At 38.9% G+C, this 21,023-nt stretch overlaps 1 protein-coding gene across 1 annotated transcript; it reads right to left on the bottom strand.

Annotated features, from left to right (window-relative positions):
• Positions 1-100: 100 nt before the first annotated feature.
• Positions 101-18,024, bottom strand: LOC116703212 (hemicentin-1). The gene is made up of 19 exons (XM_032537851.1): positions 17,827-18,024; positions 16,320-16,595; positions 15,921-16,247; positions 15,025-15,261; positions 14,202-14,429; positions 13,842-14,105; positions 11,900-12,154; positions 11,637-11,801; positions 10,315-10,533; positions 9,884-10,126; positions 8,892-9,091; positions 6,779-6,848; positions 5,461-5,748; positions 5,015-5,341; positions 4,635-4,892; positions 1,421-1,687; positions 1,002-1,334; positions 657-911; positions 101-578 (listed from the first exon to the last, which is right to left on the bottom strand). The coding sequence occupies exons 1-19, from the start codon at positions 17,882-17,884 to the stop codon at positions 571-573; spliced, it is 4,278 nt and encodes a 1,425-aa protein (XP_032393742.1). The 5' UTR covers positions 17,885-18,024; the 3' UTR covers positions 101-570.
• Between the last annotated feature and the right edge of the window lie 2,999 nt (positions 18,025-21,023).

Below are 21,023 nucleotides of genomic sequence, written 5' to 3'. Positions count from 1 at the left end.
TAACATACTGCACTAAAACAAATCCTAACTATAAAAGGTATAATATAAATAAGTGAAAATCAATGTGTTTTTTTTATTTTACTTTTATTCATAAAGATAAGAAAATTAAGAAAAAGAAATCATATTTACAGTTAATGGCCTGCTGATCTTTAACATTCTGTAGTAGATTCCCAGCATACATAATTGATTATGTAGTCATCAATGCTATATCAAGAGTAGTGACACGTGTGATGTTACAAGATAATTTCATTAATATGAAAATAAGTCTAGCAAAAATATAAATTACAGACAGGATATCACGACGGAAAGCATACCATATCCTAATCCACCAATCTATTTTACATAAAACACATTTTGTTAAAATACTGACAAAATAAATGATAATTACCAAACATAATATATTCCAAAATATTTGAAAGAGATCTAATTCTGCTTGATAGCAAGATCCTCATAAATATTTGTAATGCATTGTTGTTTCCGTCTCCAAAGCAGCAGAAGTCAAATCCCCTTAGTTGGATTCTCCTTGCATGTCCGATGTAGTCATCTGATTCCATCTCAAGATCTCTTGCTTCAAACACCTAAGTAAAAGCAGAAGAGGATGCTGATTAGGATGCAGTGTATAGAGACAACATGCGCACTTCAGAGTCCTCGCATACCCTTGGTTTTGGCCTTGACGATGAACAGCTTGCTCTTCTTCTCTAGCGTATTAGAGGCAGTGCAGGTGTAGGTCCCTGGGAGCAGTGAGGGGGAGGTAAGAACTGCTTCCTCCTCCATCCTCTCCTGAATAGGATTGGAGGATTGCCAGCTGTACACAGGTGCAGGGTTTCCTGTGGCAGTGCAGTTCAAGGTAATGGCAGCACCCACTATAAGGTCCAAAACCTCTGGTTCGGGACTGAGGAACATTGGGGGGACTAGAGCAAAGATCACAGGGATTAGATGCACCGTATTCAATGTATTAAAACATGTGAGATGCCTTTTCAAAGATTAGCTTCTCGACTTACAGTACACCGAGACATTAAGAGGCTCCGAGGTCACAGTAGGAGGTGGTTGTGGACCCTCTGGTCCGAGCTCCAGCTCTGCAACGCACCTGTACTGTGCTCCATCCTCAGCTTTAGTTGGTGTGACCATGAGGATAGAGGAGACTTGGACAGGCGAGGACGATGGGAGGTCAGAGAAGGAGTGATTATAAACCTCAGTCTGCCCCTTGTACCACCTCAGGGTGAGGTACTGAACTGGAGCAATATTCTGAACGTCGCAGAGCAGCTGGTACTCTTTTCCTTCCACCATGGGGCCAGTGTGGTTCACAGGCCTGATGGAGACGCTATCTGGGGTTTCTAAATGAATATTAAGACAAAGTTCATGTCAAACAGACTTATGTGAGTTCCTTCTCCACTGTGTAATAGAACAGGAGTTAACTCACTGTAGAGGACAAGGTTGAGCTTCTCCTCACACTGTCTGGGAGCTGTGAAGAACACACCATAACAGATGGGCTCCTCTATCCAGTCAATGAGACTGTCCACCTTCCACCGAACAGAAAGGTCCTGTTGAGTGTGTGCAGCACTGATGACCGATTCCCAGCCCAGGACACGTACTGGCCGAGTGGCCTCACAGCTGACTGATACCGGCTCCCCAAAACCCACCACGACCCGGGAGGGCTTGAGGATAAGAGAGCAACCTTCACCTGACACTGAGACACACAGTAGCAGTCATCATCATCATAGCCAATGCCATCATCATCGCCACCTTCTTCCACTCGTAACACTTGAGTGTAGCAGGACTTCACTTTTAGTATACCAGCAGGATGTAACTATTATGTAACCATGTACAAAACACAAGTAACATGGCTATTTCTTTAAAATACGCCTGTGTTTAATTATTAATGTATAGCTATCTTGTTTATAATTTATTTCTATGCTGTGGTAACAAAATATGTACTTTGCAGGCCTAATGTCGACAGGATTACACCTACAGTTGGTAGCCCGTTATTTTAGTTGCGGTAGTGTAGTCATCCAAACAAAGAAGCTTACAAGGACATTATGATATTAGGAGGCTCTGATTCCGCGACACGGTCCTTATGAGGAAAAATAAACTAATGCTTGTTGCACTACCAGTCGTTCTTATATTCATATTATCTCCGACGAAAGGTCATAGTCTGCCTGCTATGCCACTATTTTTTTAAAGAGAATTACCGCACCAAACATAACCCCAACAAGTGAGGGGAAAAAACTCGTTGCCACTAACACCTTACCTGAATAAAACATGCAAAGCGTCAGAATCCATTTAAGAAAGTTGTTTCCCATGTTATTTTCTGCACTGAGCCGTCGATTAAGGGGCGAGTGAGAACAAATTCCAACTTGAATAAGCTTGGCAACTCTGCAGGGAACTATGTTGGAACAAAAGGGCCCCCTTCATCCCAGCTGACTTTGGGGGTGGGTGTGTGTGTGTGGTGTGTGGGGAGGGGGAGGGGGGTGGGGGGGTTAAAGGGAAAGAGGGAAATAACAGGTGGCAGAACTCTGAAAAAACACAGCCCAATCCTTATATGGCACTGATCTTAAAAGCATTTAGCAAGACATTACAGTCCTACAATAACCACAGCAACCTTCCCACCAGGATTCATGTAAGGGGACGGTGAAATGAATACACCAGTTATTCATTTTTAATATCTGGTTTATTATAATGTGTAATGTCTATGTCTAATGTCCAATGTGGTTGACAAATAATTTTATAAGTATACCAGTACATCTCCAATATATTTGTAATAATCGTGATGCCTTACAATGTGTGCATAATCAAGCTTAAATCATATGCCTTTTGTTGCCCAAACCTTCCTTTCTTCTCTAAACTGAAATAATATAACCTTTGACCCATGTAGATATAGATATAATGTACAACTTTCTTATTTATTATACTGAGTCAATGATTTGATGTTTTCTCTCTCTCTACATTTCAGCCTTAGGTGTGACCACGTTATGCGTCCAAACCAACAATTGAATGTGCTGTCTCATTGTCTGATCATGACTGGCTGTGAACAAAAGCCTGTTTTCATTTCTGCTTGCATACTTGTTTCCTATTGCTTCTGAACTCCATGCTTTGTGAAATCCCAGCAGGCAGAAGTCTTAGTGCAGCATGTAGCTTGTAAGACTCACACTGTGACCAGAATGCTACACAGCATATCAACTCTGAGCGCAACTGCAGTGCAAGTGAGCAAGTAATCACATGCTTTTGGGTGTATTCATCGAGAGCCCAGCTGGGAATCTCAACGTACAGTTACACGTAATGCTTGCTTTACTTTGAATGTGCTGTTTTCTCTGTCAAGTTCTCTAGAGAAATGTTAAGCTTGTGTGTCTATTATACAATCTTTTTCTGTAACTCTGTGACAAATTGAGCAATATCTATCTTGCCAGGTTGTTATAGCAACACAGTCAGAGCATACACCCTTTAGTGGGAATGACAGGGACTGAACATAAAGTACATGGTTTCCGAATTTTTTAAATATTTTTATATTGGCAACAGTAGGCAGAATAACAAATGCTTTCCTCTAAATTCACTTTGTGCAGGACAAATTAGTATTGGCATGAGAGAGACTGAATGAGAAAGCGAGAGCGCGAGAGAGAGAGAGAGAGAGGCAGTGAAACAAAAAGACACTGGTATTGAATTTTGAATCAGTATTCTGCCTAAGGATGTCCCTGAGAGGAGGTGACTTAATTTAACAACTTACAGATTCCTTATGCACACAATACATTAACATGTCAAGTTTTATTTATCTTAGTACCTTCCTCACTCTAACTTTCTCTTTGTTCAGTCAATTCAACCTTTCTAATAACATAGAAATAATTTGTCCCTTTTGTTTTTTTCTACATCAGACTACAAACTGTATGTCTAACACATGATTTACTGGCTCATATTCAATTGTATATTCAATATTCAATGCCTCAATTGTAGGCACATTATAGAAATGGCAATGTCAGACTTTTCAGTACAAAAATAATTAAACATTCCAGAGCTGTACCAGCACATATTTAACAACATGCAATAAGCACAATTTATGTATACAATAATAATAAAAACTAGCCCTTTCAACACTGTGCCCCATTGCAGTGTTTAAAGCACTCTCAAGTAATACATATCATGTGGAGCAACTCCAGTTTAGCCTTAAAATGGGTTTGTGGAATGAAATAAGGATAAGCAGCAAGGCAATATAATACAATCAATAAGGCAACATTTTCTGTTGAATCAGTACCGTTAAGTATTATACATTCCCACACCTACAATGGCTTATTATGAGAGCTTTTGTAATAAAAAAAATAGACATTTTCCAGCTGCTGCATGTATATACACAGATTTAAAGCCATGCAAAATTAAATTAAAAAAAAGTCTTTACAGCCTCATATAGGTCCAGATGGGGTGGGGAGATAGCTGCCTTTGCTGAAAGAAAATGTGCCTCCAGGTGTTACCAAAAAAAAGCCGGCGACAAAGAGCAGGGCTGCCACACACAGAAACACTCCAACCAAGGCTGCAAAGGTTGTGCGATTTCCTGTAAGAGACGGGAGTTTTTGTTACATACTCTCTCTTAACTCGTCTTTTCATAGTGGAACAAGCTGAAAAAGGTGATGACGTTTGGAACAATATCTTACTTGTAACTTCAATGACTGTAAACGTTTTGGTCTTGGTGCCCTGGGTATTAGACGCTGTGCAGGTATAGTTCCCTGGAAGCTGAATGGACGGGGCCAAAATGGGCTGATTCTCATTTATATTCGTCTGTTGTATTGGTTGTGTAAAATGCCAGCTGTATTCCGGCATTGGGTTTCCTGTAGCAGTGCAATTTAAAATGATTTTACTACCAGCTTTGAGGTGCACTGTCTCATTTTCGGGTTTGGTGAAGGTTGGTGAGTCTAAAGAAATATATGAAATTAAAATCAGACAGAAAGAGAAAAACAAAGACTAATTAATACACAATCAGAGAAAAGCAAAACATACCCAATGGTTAAATTAATTTTGGCATTACAAAACGTACACAGTACAACCACTTCATGTGACTTTGAACGGATTGTGCGTAGATTTGGTACTGATGGCGAAAACTCCAGCTTTGCTTCACACCAAATCTGAGTTCCATTATCACTTCTTTGGGCAGTCAGATTGAAGACGGATGACGTATTGGCTGGAGAGGGACTGGTCTTGTTAAATGCCTCTGTATAGATTATCTTATTTCCTTTGTGCCAGTACACAGAGAGGTTGCCTACTGGTGCAACATTAACAATGTCACACTGCATGCGATACTTTTCGCCCTCTACCATGGGGCCCATTGGACTTGGCTGAGACATGGATACACTGTCCGGTATTTCTGTATAAAGAAAAATTAAACATGTCAAAATCTTTATCATAAACTCTCCAACATCCGAGGAATTTAATTAACAAAAACTATAAGGGGCCTGCTTTGCAACTTCAGATAAAGTTACTTACTGTAAACGGTGACTGATAAGAGTCGTAAACATTGAACGTGGTCGACATTGAGATTGATGAAGCAGAGTGGTTTAAGTTCCCAGCTTTTCACAGAGTCTATTTCTAAGGAAACAGATGAGGCCCCTGTTTGAAGTCCTATGCCTGTGCCGTATGGAGACTCCCAGCCCATTGCCTGTGTCCGGTTGGAAGGTGAGCTGCAGATGACGGAGAAGGGATCTCCAAATCTCACCACAACTTTGGAAGGGCTCATCGAGATCTCGACTGGACAGGAGGACCTCACAGGCTTTCCTGCAAGTACACAGTATGTATTATAGCTGACATTGCAAGCAGCCATGTACAAAACAGTGTTTGTTAAAGGTCCCATGACATGAACATTTCACTTTATGAGGTTTTTTAACATTATTATAAATTCCCCCAGCCTGCCTATGGTCCCGCAGTGGCTAGAAATGGCGATGAGTGTAAACCAAACCCTGTGTATCATCTACATACAGCCTCCACCTTGCCCCACCCCTCCTCAGAAGCTTCAGACTCGGAAATGGCACATACTGAGTAAAGCTCATTTTGGGACTGGCTCTAGTGGCTGTAATTCCGCACCAAGGCTGAATTTTGGGAAAGAGACTCAGATACAGTTTTGGGGACCACTGAGGTCTAAAGCATCCAAAGTGCACCATGTCATGGGACCTTTAAGCAATATTCAAGCATTGTTTTTTCAAAGTCTGGGTTTTTATCCAGCACAGGATCATGGTACACAAAAGCAGTACATACCATAACACTGCAAATAGACAATATAACTAACCATAGGAACAAGGAAACACAGCTCACACTAAGAGTATGTGGTACCCTGCTCTTTCTGGTACTTAAAAAAAATGGAAAACTATTCCAAGCGATTACAATAACTACAGTAATGATATTCACAACAATCAAAATGATTTTCTTGTTAATATTCATGTCTTGTGAGAATCAGGCTTAAACATGAGTGGAACATGAACCAAAGCATGGGCGTAGGCCAGCCTGAAGAGTCGACGCTGTACGACACAATACAAACGGACTTGTACTAATGAATGCAAAACAAACACGACATAAAATAGTTACCTGTGCACGCTATTAAGCCGCTTATTATTAAGAACCATCTCATGGTTTCGCCGGTGTGCTAACCAGAAACACGTTTACGACTAAATGAAACACAAAAATGGTCCAGTTGACAGACTAAATTTCCAAATCCGTGTATCCCTCGTAGTTGTCCTACTTTCTCTTTCAATTGGGATCATAGCAAGTCGCGAATCCCTGGCTACCTCCGTGATTTGATGCATTAACGTACGTCTGGTAGGCGGTCGGAAGTTTTTGCCGAATTTTGCCTGACCACAGTTCACAGCGCTGGTAAACAGTGTCTGAAAACAGCGTGTTTTAACCACGGATGTATTAATAGAACTTGACTGAACTTGAGCAAGGGTGGCTTGAAGAAATAGTTTGACATTCTGGGAAATTACTTTCTTGTCAAGAATTAGATGAGTATATGTAATACACTCATCTTTAATCGGTAAAGTTAGCAAGAGCCAGAAAGTAAGCTGTTCGATTAGTTTAGCTAGTTGGCGTACACGCTGGAAAAGGGGGCAGCTGCAGCCCCCGCAACCAGCGGGGACGATAGCGAATTCATGTAGCCTACTTCCCGAACTGGCCAACTGTTGAACGTTTTCACTGTTTAGCAATTACTATCATTTTACATCAACAATATTACCATACCCCCACGCCAAAAAAGGCCCATCAAGCATTTCAGGAAACCCCCTTATTCCTAAGTGTGCGGAAGGAAGTTTTTATTTCCGACAACACCTGAAGGCAGCATATGTTCAGTTCAGCTCGTAAAAGCTGTTGCCTGGTAAAATAATAATATTAATGATAATGATGATAATAATAATGATGATGATAGGCCTACATTTTATTTAAAGCGCCTTGTATAACACCCAAGGTCACTTGACATACAAACAGTCATACAGTATAGGCTAGTTGCTGCACCCTCAAAACCTGTTTAAAACCTAGCAGAGCAAAACGCAGTGATTATGGTAACTTTGTGTGTTGCCCAATCGCCAAACAGACCTATAGTTTTTAGAATTTCTACAGATTTGTTTCTGAAAAATCCAACCTGTGTGCAGGATAGTGCTGGTGCTACCCTTGCATCCCTTGTTTCTCCTTCAAAATCAGAAATTCTAAGATTGTCATAAGCCTGTGCTCTGAGGTGGATTTACCAGACTTGAAGAAAGTAGCAGCCTTATAAAATACAATATTATTATTTTTTTAAAACCCAACAAAATGAGACTGTTTTAAATCATTCATTTCTGCATGTCAGAGGAATTCAGGTATGTAGGGTTTCAGTAATTTCAATCAATCAGCTTGAAGAGCCACATTTTTTAATATAAAATACAAATATACACGAGTGACAAATATTTACAGCCTTGTTCAAAATGTATAACGTCTTGCAACGTTTTAAAACCTGTCTGCAGTTATTTTCAATACTATATTGTTCTAAATCTTTGTGGTTTCTCGTAAATAAATATGTTTTGCATTTACATAAAATATGATCCTGATATACATTTCTGATAGGCGTTAGGCTATAATATCTGAAGTCATTCATACAAAAGCATACAACTGTGTAACAAGACATTTTGTCCCATAAGGCCTGACAAAGTTTGGCACAACAAAGCTCAAGGCAAAAAACAATTGCTACAAATTCAGTGCAGTGTGGCTTACAAAGAATATTGAAGGGACAAATGGGCTCAATGAAAGCAATAGCATCCACAAATTGAGAAGAGCTTGTCTCCTTTTTCACAGTTTACAACATCACACCATCAGAGTCCGGGAAGAGTGCCTGTTCTAATGTTACTGTTAAAACAAGAGCGGTTTCAGGATCATCACTTCTTATATGCATGCTAAAATCCCATTTGGGTTGTAAATAATTGCATACATAGATCGGTGTTTGAGTTTGGGGGCATAATGATAAAAATATATATATATATATATATATATATATATATAGTAAAAAAATTAGTTAAACAGAGGTCAACAAAAATAAAAATAATTTTATCAAAATTCCCTTTGTGCTCATGAAAAACATCACAACAGTTTTTCTGGCAAGTCCGTGCCAAACATTTGAGTCCTTACCCCTCCTGCCCTTTATTCTGTCCAGTGAAAAGAGGTCAAATCCAGTAGGCTAGTTCATATAAAATCCTACTTCTCAAGCCAAGGTTGCTAATTTGTAGAATTAGATTTTCTCTAGAAGGGTAAAATACTATTTTATGTGGGAAAATGGATGTAAGGATGTCAGTGTGTGAACCACATTATTTCTCTGGTATGAACAGCAGTGTTTCTGGTGGCAGAGAGATTCAGCTCATTCAGAGTGGTCAGCTATCCGTTCTGTAGTATCCACAAGTGTACTGTTAAGACAGCTTGGTCATAGGAAACTGCATGTCCCAGCCGTTGTGGGCTACATTGCCACTGTGGGTGTCAAGTTTGGGGTTTTTAAGACTGTAGCGGCGCATCCTGGTGTTCTTGTAGTAGATTGAGTAGATGAAGAGGAAGAAGATGGAGATGGCAACTACTGTAACAGCCACAAATCCAGCTATTAGGGGGAGGTAGTCCTCTGTAATGAAATCATCCAGGTTACATATTAATGTTTAAGAATTTCCAAATAAACTACTATAAAGACAAGTGTCTCCATTTCTACCATGCTTCACTACATTTCTGTGAACCTTAATTCCTAAAATCTTTATTTTCCACTGCATTATCAATAAAGATGCACTTCACTATTTGGATGCAAATCCACAAATGAAAATCATGAAAAAGTTGCTAGTTCTCAACTTAACAATTTAACATGACTTAGGCTCAGACAGGAAGATACAGTAGGCTAATGGTACTTGTATAATGAAAACATGGAAGTTCTTCTGATTATAACATCTGACAACAAAAAGAAAGCCATTGTTTAAAGAGCTTTACATTTTCAACAAAACGTAACCTTCAACCACTCCACTGGCCGTCTGCCTTTTGGTTTCGGTTATTGTACGCAAACCACCCGCAGAAATACATTTGTATGGCTGGATAGCAAACCTTTGAAGTTATTTGTGTTTTTCTTGGCTGCTTAAAGTTATTTCTAGTTACAAAATGTATATTGCATATATTTAGGCTGTTCAAAGTATAATTATATATATATATATATATATATATAATTTGGAGATGCAAAGTACATTACAGTATTAAACAACAGAAACCCATGAAAATTGATTGGCGGGAAGGGGGGGGGGGGTTAAAGTGGATTATATATTTAATAGCTGGATTAATTTCACTTGCAAGAGATTTGTTTTTACCTACTACACTTTACAGAACAACATACATATTTTCTCCTAAAAATTGGCGATAAGAATAACAGTGTTGTTACCTTTTAAAATCACTTTGACCTCATGAGAGATGGAATCAACTTCATTGGTGGCGCTGCAATTGTAGACACCTGCTTCATACACAGTGAGTGTGTTTCCAGACACATGGGGCACTAAGTCTGAGCTGTACAGCCACTGGATTTTCGGAGGTGGGTGGCCATCAGCTTCACAAACAAGCTCTTCGGGATAACCTCTGAACACTGGGATCGTCTTCGGAAGCTTTGTGGTATTAATGCTGGGCTTATCTGTTGTAAAAAATAAAGGCCAATAAAACAGTAAGAATATGTACAATAACAGTTTCTTACTGTAAGGAAAACCACAATATTGTTGTGTTGGAAATCTAAATGAGTAGATGATTGTCATAAAATGTCCATCAATTCATCATAGTGTTATTTTAATGATAACTTAGCAAGAAATGTTAGTGTAACCTCACAGTAGATGCTGATGTTAAGAGGACTGGACATCATGTTTGGAGGAGGCCGCGGTCCCTCAGGTCCAAAATCTAACTGAGCGTCACATCTGAACTCCGCTCCGTTGTGGTTTCTGTTCAGAGTGGTGCTGATGGTAACCGACACGTTCCGCGGGGATCGAACACCACTGATGTCACAGTTTGTGTCATTCTCAGGCAGGCAGCCAGTCACTCGCATTGAGCCTGAGGGAAAAATATAAGTAGGAAAAAGACAATTGGAGATTTTGTTTAATTCATACGGCCTGATGTTTCATTTTACAATGAAACACTTGTGGACTAAACACTAAAACCTGTTTACATCACACAATGCATTTCCTGTCCTTAATAATTTACAATAACTGATTTGATGATCTTTAGAGTATCTTCAAATGAGTCAAACACAGTGAAACAAATAAGAGACACTATACGCTGGCGAGAAATCAGTACGGTCAATCTTTTGGCTGTAGCATCATGTCTGGGACAAAAACATTATCACCGCAACAAACGTCCCTCACAGTACACAGCCTTATGAAAACCATTGTCTAGTAATCACGCTGCTTGCTTAATGAGCAGTATCTGATTAAAAAGGAAATTAAGCACAACATTATGATAACTCATAAATATATATGTTAACTTCAAATGTTTGCACTTTATCTTAACCTACAGTTTATCATCTCACTGAATGCTCTTTGAGGGTGTGCATAAGTGTTCCTCCAAATGAATGCTGAATAATGAATGAATGCTGAATGAATAATTATTTAACGTTGGCGCATGTCTGTTGATGCTGCTGTATTGCTTTGAGCTACGCTTACACTGATATATGTACTTGGCGCCCTATCATGTTTGCAGCTGTTGCCATGGTCCCGCTACACGTTCTGCGATGCCATGTTACATCCTGCCACGATCTGCGGTGCCCAGCTACGTCCTGCTGTGCCTTGTTATGCCGCAGTGCCCTGCTATGCCATGAACTACTACAAACTACTATTTTTTGTGACTGTTATTGCCACTCTTCATTTTAACCCCAACCGGTCGTCAGACACCGCCTACCAAGAGCCTGGGTCTGTCCCAGGTTTCTTCCTAAAAGGGAGTTTTTCCTCGCCACTGTCGCACTGTTGCTTGCTCTGGAGGAAACTACTACAACTGTTGGGTCCTTGTAAATTCTGGAGTATGGTCTAGAGTCTAGACCTACTCTGTCTGTAAAGTGTCTTGAGATAACTCTTGTTATGAATTGATACTATAAATAAAATTGAATTGAAAATTGGCCTCGCAGACAAGGAGGGGAACATGTGTTAAGAAAGAATACCCACCTTTGATAAGTGGTTTGAAGGTTTCATTCCCTCGGTACCACCGCACAATGAGGTTTCCTGCAGGAGCAACGTTGGTAATGTCACACTGCAGCTGAAACTCTCTCTTCTCCACCACCACTGAGTTTAAGTTATCCACAGGTCGAATGGAGACACTGTCTGGTGTTTCTGTAGATATCAATACAAAAGATTCAGGATAGTTCCAAAATTTGAGAAACAAGTTTAAATTTGATGACAGTGAAAGTACAAAAGTTAGAAATACATACTGTAGAGGGTGACGTTTAAATGTTTATGGCATGTTCCTATTACTTTAAACGTTGCGGTACAAACAGGCCTTGAGTCCCAGTCATAAGTGTCAACAGACCAACTTGTGCTGTTATTTTGGACACCCTGCCAGTATATTTCTTTGACATGTCCAACGTCAGCAGATGTTGCCTTGCATGTCGCCTTCTGGCCTCTGCTTTGGTATTGTATCACCATCTGGTCTGGAGTTATTTCGATGGGGCATTCTTGACTGGCACCTGTGGAACGTAAAGTGAGGGCAAGGTATGTTATTCAAAGTCCAAGACTCCAAGTCTATGTAAATGTGTTATATTAACACATCTTTTCCATTTGAAATGGTATGGACAAGTCTTTAGAACCTTAGGCTGTGTCTCAGGAGGCAACAGGAAAAGGCTCAGGAAGGATATTCCCCTCCCTTTCCACTTGCTGCCCAACATTCTTTGTGCTGGACTTGACCAAATATCAATATCCCAGTTAAATGCGTCACATTTCACCCAGCCCATTTTCAACTATTGTAACAGTAATCCTTATCAAGAAATATACTATTTTAACAGAAAACTATAACAGACTCTAGACATCTAGACTATATGCAGGATGTTAACGGAAACATTAGATTAGAGTAACAAAAAGGCATATGCCTAACGTTACTAATAATCCGACACATTCACCAAAGTTTCTTTTCCACTTGTACTCAGATTGACACACACAAACACACACAAATATCATCTGTTCCCATTCAAAGCGTTATTCAGTCGCTTAACTTTTTTTCCTTACTTCAGCGTTGCTTTAAATTAGCTCCTCGTCACTCAGCACGCTACATAAATAGCCCAAACAATCCCGCGTTTTGTTCCTTATACGTCTATTATTAGCCTAAACAAGCCATCTCAATCGACACAAAAGACAACATGAGACCTATGACTTCGCTCCCAACTTACTCGTTCCTGTCCAGTTAGAAAGCGACAGCAGCTCTAAAGTCAAAAAGACTGAAAAGATACGAAGATAATTTAAATCATCCATTGGAATTAAGTCTACCCAATGTATCGACCTTCTTCTGTTACACAAAGTTAGCGCCTCTGAGGCTTCTCAGCTACTTGTTGACTTTTATGGCGAAAGCTAAGCTAGGCTATGGTTGCATGCACTGCAGCTCCCAGCTCTGCCTCTACATCACCCGGAGAGAAAACTGCCAGGGGAAACAGCCCTCCCCCAAGACTGGGCACACTGCAAGCCCTCACACCCACTGTGGCTATTAATGTAACCATCTAGTTGAGCCAGTTGGCTGCAGACGTTAGACGTTATCCATGGCACTAGTGGCGTGCAGCAGAGATGGTTAGAGAATATTTGATTGTAGCATTTTGATTTGGTTCCTGTTGTTCCCCTTTATTCTCACTATTTTTAAGTTTTTAACACACAGCATGTTGAGTGCCATTCAGCCCCTTGAGCAGCAGGATAGGCAACAGATCAACAAAATGGAAATTGGAGATTTCACAAAGGCATGCCAAAATACATCCCTGAAGGCAAGATCTAGTGTTGCGTTCTGAGCATGGGAACAGTCCAGTGTTCTGGTGAGACCATGCAGCATTTAACAGTGTTATTCAAAGCTTTGTTCCATGACTTTGGCCATTACACGTAGAGTGCTTGAAAGAGAGCACATTTCCTTTTTTCTTTGACATTTGGTCATGGCTAAAAAAAAACAACTAATATTTGCCTATTTAACAGCATACATTTTATCATAAAAGTAATACAAGTGAGTATCAGGAGTGAGTACTTACATCATACATACTATATTGCACATAAACCGCAGCACCTTATCTTTCTGATTAGATGAAATAATGTAATGGGCATGTTACAGATGATGGACGTGTTCTTTAAACGATTGCATTATCCCAGCAATTACTTTAAAGTGGTAGCTACATTTGTTGACCCTACCTTTTACTGTAACTCTGGCTGTTTTAGAGACATTTCCTCTGTCATTCCAGGCATGACATGTGTAGGAGCCCATGTTGTATACGGTAGCATTGTGGATGTGTAGACGGGACACTCCATCTTCCTTTTCCTCTATCACATTGGAAGTCCGGTAATAATTCCAGAAATATTTTGGTCGCGGGTTGCCCACGGAGGAGCACTTCAGCCACACAGTGGAACCAACGTCAACTTCAGAGTCTTCAAGCTCAACTATCTGTGATGGTGGGTCTAGAGACAAAATCAAAACAATGTAAGTAAGGGAAAAAGCAGACGACATCTTGACTCATGACTCATGCTAACAGTAGATGTTTAAGATTAACTTACATTCGACATTAATCTCGACTGTGAGGATGACAATCGACAGATTGCTTGTAGCTGTGATCAAGTACTGCCCTGAATCACTTCTTGTTAGGGACTCTGGAAGTACCACCTCCTCTCCATCTTTATGCCAGATGGTCTCAGGTTTAGGATAGCCCTCAACAATGCAAGTGAGGTTGTGAGGAGCTCCCTCCAGTGCAACGTAATTGGTTGGACACATTAACTCGGGTCCATCTGAAAGCAGAAACACTTAGCAATTCATCAACTAGACAGTGGTGGATTGTAACAAAGTAGAATAACTCAAGTACTGTACTTCAGTACAAATTAATATTGAGATACTTAACTTGAATATTTCTATATCATGTTACTTTGAATTTCTACTCCAGTGCATTTTAGAGGCAAAACATTATAATTTGTTTAATTTACTAAATTTATCAAACAGCTGTTACTTTAAGATTTTACATACAAAACATATAATCAATTCAAATAAAATTATGGTAACACTTTACAATAAGGTAGACAAAAAAGGGTAGTTACTGTTTTTGAAAGGGTAACAAATGATCTGTTACCCTTTTTCAGAAGGGTAGTTATTCTTTTTCAGAAGGGTAGTATATAAAATTACAGTATACATATATAATGGATAAGTAACAATAATCCAAAAATATAATATTGTTATTATTATCAACACTTTGGGCATACTGCACATCCTCAGAAGCTAGACTCAAGTTTTATTTGTGCATCAAGCAATTTGCAGAACAGACATTTCAGAAGAAATCCGGACGATATGACAAAAGTGAATTTTTCTGTGTAAAATATATGTGAAACTTACACAATACAAGAACCCAGAGTTCCTTTTTGATAAAGCCAAGGCCTTCCGCTTCAACAGTGTACCGGCCTGTATCCTTTCTGCTCAGAGGGACGGTCGGGTTTATGGGCTGTCCATCTTTCAGCCACGTGACACCCGGGGTGGGACGTCCTGTCACAGGGCATCCCCTCTCCAATGTTTCTCCTTCCAGTAACTCCAGTTTGTCCCGTGAAATAGAATAACATTGTACATCTGGTCCAACTAAACAGAAGCAACACAAACACAGCAACCATTTATATTTTACTGTTATTTAACAGTTGTAAAGCAGCTGAGACACAAATGAGGCACGAGAACAGACTGAAATATGGGGGCCTTCTTCTTTTACACATGTTCTTGTTATTCCAACCAAATTTACAGCTGCACTACCTGAAACATTTGTAGAACTCATTTTAGTATGGAAAAAAATTAGAGCTGAAACTTACGATTATTTTCGTCATCGATTAATTGTTTTGTCTATGATATTTCTTTTTAAACTCTAAAATAAAAATGCATGTCACAATTTTCTGGAGCTCAAGGTGACATCATCAAATGTCTTGTTTTGTCCACAAACTGTCCAACACCCAACAATATTCAGTTTATTTAGTAATAGAACAACAAACAGCAAATCATCACAATTTAATACCTCAAACTTTCAAATGTTTGACATTTTTTGTTAACAAATGACTTACTTGTTTAGTTGATTATCAAAATTGTTGCTGATAAGTTTTCTGTCAAATGACTAAACGCTTAATCAAAAAATTGTTGCTGCTCCAGTCAAAATAGTATAGAGAAATTAAAATCCAAACACCAACATAACAGACATTACAATTGTGACGTTTGTATAAACATTTTACATTGGTGAATACACATGATATACTTACAGAAAACTGTAATATTGCACTCTTGTGAAGATGCATTAAGTTGTGGACCTTTTGGCCACAGGTCCAAATGTGCCTCGCATCTGAACGTGACTCCGTTGTCTTGTCTGGACGGTGTAAAGCTGAAGACGGAAGACTGATTCACTGGTTCCCTTTTGGGATTGTCAAAAGTCTCTGCATAGACCATCTCACCTCCTTTGTACCACCTTACAGTGAGATTTTGAACAGGTGCTATATTGTGGATGTCACATGTGAAGTTATATTTCTCCCCTTCATTCATCACATGATCTTGTGCATTGCTGGGGTGGATACTGATGGTGTCTGGGAATGCTGGAGCAAAGGTAAAGGTTATCACACAGTCATAGAGTCATGCTGATCCTGTGCAAAATAAGCAATACTTACTGTAAAGGACAACTTCTGGTTTCTTAAAGCACTGTTGGAATTGACTATTTTGTAATAGGTTGATGTAACATGAGGGCGAGACGGTCCATTCTGTTAGGTTCTCCACAGTCCAGACCAGATAGGTGGCCTTCTTTAGACTTACGCCTCCTTGTCTAGCCTCCCAGCCTATTCCTTCAAACTGGCTCTCCAATGTGCTGCAGTTGACTGAGACTGAGTCTCCATATCTCACCACAACACTGGGGGGACTCAACTCAATGGGACAGGAGGCATGTACACCTACAGCATGGGAATATATGCCATGTGTCACATTTGCATAATTGCCACATGAGAAACATTTCAATGCAACTTTTGCCTTTTATGTATCATCAGCAATGGATCAAACTTGGGTTTTGAGTGCATGCCCATTGTATATCAAGACTCATGGAAGCTGTGGGAAAAATACCTTTAGGTATTAAAATATAGGTTGCTGGAATGTTGGGGCTACCTGACCCTGTCTTCTCCTGTACTGTAAATTAATTCATTCATTGTAAAACAAGGGGAGATTAATGAGAGCCACACAGTGTTTTTCATTCACCAAAATAGAGACTCACTGACCTGAAAGTACAATTTTTGATTAATCTCTGCAGTCATGGTATGAAAAAGGTTGACAAATTACGACTTAGTCAAAAGTTAACTGGAGTTACTCTTCATCTCTTTAACACTCTTTTCAATCTTTAATCTCTTTTTTCTGTTGAGTCAATGAGTTGAAGAGGGCCTTTAAAACCTCTGTCTATCATCACATTCCATGCAATATTTCCTATTCATAGGAAAGAGTAGCCTAGGGCAGTATGAAAAATTACTTTCAACGTATGTGTAAAAACCCAGCAAAGACAAGCAGGACTTCAGGATGTGCTGCCATGGCTACCGCCCCAATTAGCCACAAAAAGTATTCACTTTGTTTAACAAAAGTATAACAATTCTATCTGATTATATACTGTATATTTGTCACATCAATATCTATTGATGTGACTTTTGTTATCTGGCTACTGCTGACATATGGTGACCTAATTACACAAAAAAGGGAAGTAAGTAGGTTTGATGATCATTTTAACCTTTTAACCATCTTACTCATTAAGACACCCTTTTGTCTTCCCCTGACACCTGCTGGACTGTTAATCTTCTCTTTATATTAATTGAGAGTCTTAGATTTAAACACGTGATTTCCTTACGTTTGCTTTCGGTGCTCAATAAGCTGGCAGTCCCTTTCTACTCATATACCGCTCCCTTCTGGTCAAAACAAAGCTCTGCACCTAAGGGCATGTCACATTATACCTGCCACTATTTTATTGTTAATGATGGTTGATTGAGCAGAAGCTCATAGAGTTTTCACATGTCCGTCACATGTCTGTCATATGGAGTTTGTGGTTTATCAATAAAACATGCTCTCTGTAAAAATGGCAATACACAAAATATAGATTATAGCCTACATTATAAAGCCTACAGAGCATAATTTGATTTGAGCCCCTACCTGTCGCACTGAGCAGGATCCCCACGAAGAGTCGAACAAATGATGTACTTTCACTCATTGGATTGGTTTCCTCATTGGATTTGAACAATGACCCGTCTGTCGTTTATCCCAGCTCTGCTCGGCGTCTCTTCAACCAATGAAGTGCATTCAGAGGAGAAGGAGAGAGATAAATGCAGCCAACACACTATCACTGTAGGCATGCTCTCTCTCTCTCTCTCTCTCTCTCTCTCTCTCTCTCTCTCGCTCTCTCTCGCTCTCTCTCGCTCTCTCTCTCTCCCTTTACAGCCGCTGGTGATTTGAGTGTGGGATTTTTTTCTGTTATTCATGAGTCTGCTGGGAAATGGTTTTTTTTATACCTCATTTGCATAGAAACCATGTTTGTATGTTTAAACAAAAGATATGGAAAGACACTATGTGTGTAACACCTTTCAATAAATAAGCAGCTCTATACTTTACTCTCACTCTGTACTCAATAATAACAAACAATAGGTTTAAAAAAAATTGTGTTTAATGATTATATAACTTTGAGCTAAATTTGCATATTGAAGTATTTGTAATGGTTTTCAACTGATTCTAATTTAACAGTCTGCTTTGTTCACTACTACTGTGTTTACAAATATCACAAATATAAACAAAGAAACAAACATATAGAAAATTGGACCTCAAACACATCTCACTAGAAAGGTTCTGAAATACATATAGGCTGTATATAACATATATGTATAAATATCTGAAAATACATGGAAACAGAACAAATGAAACAATTTAAATAAAAGTACTTAATGTACTCTGCTCAATAAAACTATACTTACTTTAATTTACATGAGTTCATATAGTTTGATGCACCGCTACAGTTTAGTAGTAGAGAGGACACAACATGTGCTTCACTATAAGTAGGCCTACTCCAATTTACTGCATTTAATACTTTAGGGTAAAATGTAGACAATTTTAGTCTACAATGTAATTGAAACAGATATATGACCACTGCTTTACCACTAGAAAATAAAAAAACATACTAGTAAAGAAGAAATTTGATGGCAGTGAAGGTATCATGCTCTTTTTCTCAATCAAAAACCGTCAAAAATGTTTTGTACGCATACTGGAAGGCTTCATCATGCCTACATGTGTTAACGTCACCAGAATGAGATTCACACCCACATTTGTTTTTATTTTATAGACCGTTTTAGAATGTTCTTAGACCAAAATCTGACCTTTTTTATCACTTCTGGATCATTTGTAATTGTAATTTGTATTTGATGTAATTATGATTTATATATGTGTGTATAGTATATATGTGTGTGTTCTAACTCCATTATCAGTATCAATAACAGGGCTTTGGAATAAAATAAAATTGTTTGTTTTTTTTCCCAAGAACAATTTTCTTGTCAATATGGCATCTTTCGCAAATATGCAAATGTGATTTGTGGATTTTCCACACTACAACAATTGTTTTCAATTGTTTCAGATTTCAGAAGTAGTTGAGGGAGACAAATCTTCAGCAATTAAAAACAAATCTAAATGGCTGAGACAAATTTAGGAAGGAAGCCATAAAGGTTGTTGTGTATTTGCAACCTCCCTGAGTCGATGCGACCCGCAGAAATGATAGATAGGAACCAGTAAAATGTGTTAGTAGTTAGAATCGGGAAAGAGAGAATGCTGATAATAAACAGCTGCCCACAGTAAGACGTCTTTAATCCAGTTGGAGTCAAAGGTTGTTTGAGCAGTTCCTCAGATGGGAGAAGAATGGCTGATAGAAGAAGATATTCAACAGGGGAGGCCATGAAAGGCAAACAGAGGGCTCCAGTTAAGAAAACAAGCATTAAGATTCCGGTGATGTTTTTAAAGCACTCCACAAAAACTAAACACAGGCAGGGAATGCACTGTTCTCTACTCTCCCTTTAGGATGTTTATGTACGCAGTCAAATTAGAATCATAAACTGGGTTTTAAAATTTCAATAAATTGTTATTGGACACATGCCAATAGTAAGATTTAATCTTTGACAAGGGGTTGTTGTTTCCCGGCAACAAAGCCAGCCAAAGAGTGCTGTCAAACAGAACTGAAATGTTCAAATGTGTGTTTAACACTACAGATGTTATCAAGACATCACGATCCGCTTTACTTTCCTGTTACCAGCGAGTGATTTCAAAGAGCCTCGTTGGCCACTTTTAAAGCCTTTCCTTCCAGAAGTGTCAAAAGTATTCACATTCAATACTCAGCTAGAAGTATAGATACTAGGGTTTAAAAAGACTTTTGTAGAAGTTGACCTATCAACTCAAGCTTTTTACTCTAGTGTAAAAGTACTGGTTTCAAAACTACTTAAAGTATAAAAGTAAAAGTAACAGGGGGAAAAAATGCCATTAAGAACAAAAGCTTAGTCTTTGCCACAGGGGCCTACAGTGCACTACCCCACCTTCCAAAACCTTTTTTCTAAAGGCCATAATGACTATAATGTTATATTAAAATATTAACTTGAAAAATTTGGGATGCACCTGTTTCAGCCGCATTAATGCCCATTGAAAATTGACTTGTTTTAGTAGGATGCAATCACATTCCAGAACCATATATGTGTACTACTGAGCATTAACATGTTTGTTGGAGCAGAAGATATGATGACTAGCTGCCTATAAGTATTGTAATGCTGTAAAAAGTCAAACTTCAGAGGCATGTTATCAATAGCCTTTATTGGAATATAAATGTACTGTACATTCTTAGCTGCAGGAATCTGTGAGGCCAGCAGATTCCCTCTATCCAGATGGCGCCGTTTATCTGGATAGTTTTTTGGTTTTGTGTTTTTTTTAACAATGACCAGCCGGAATGAAAACAAGCCGAACTGAAATAGGAGTAACGAGGCTATTTTAAAAATGTAAGAAGTAGAAAGTATAGATCATTGCGTGAAAATGTAAGGCATAGATGTAAAAAGTCTGCTGTAAAATAATTACTCCAGTAAAGCTTAGGTACCCAAACTCTCAACTTAAGAAAGGTAACAAAATATTTGTACTTCGTTGCTTGACACTTCTGTTTCCTGCTCACTTGCATTTGGACTGTGTTCAGATATTTTCACAAGTGAGTCACAGAAGAGTTAATGGTGTGACAATGTGTGTGTGTGTGTGTGTGTGTGTGTGTGTGTGTGGGAGGTGGAAATGAGCCATCAAGATATAAAAGTAGGAACAACATGAAGGATCTAAAGGAATCCAGG

The sequence above is a fragment of the Etheostoma spectabile genome, chromosome 15, assembly GCF_008692095.1.
Source record: "Etheostoma spectabile isolate EspeVRDwgs_2016 chromosome 15, UIUC_Espe_1.0, whole genome shotgun sequence".
Taxonomy (NCBI): Eukaryota; Metazoa; Chordata; class Actinopteri; order Perciformes; family Percidae; genus Etheostoma; species Etheostoma spectabile.
The sequence above is the reverse complement of the archived record's forward strand: the minus strand, read 5'-3'. Positions and strand labels throughout refer to the sequence as shown.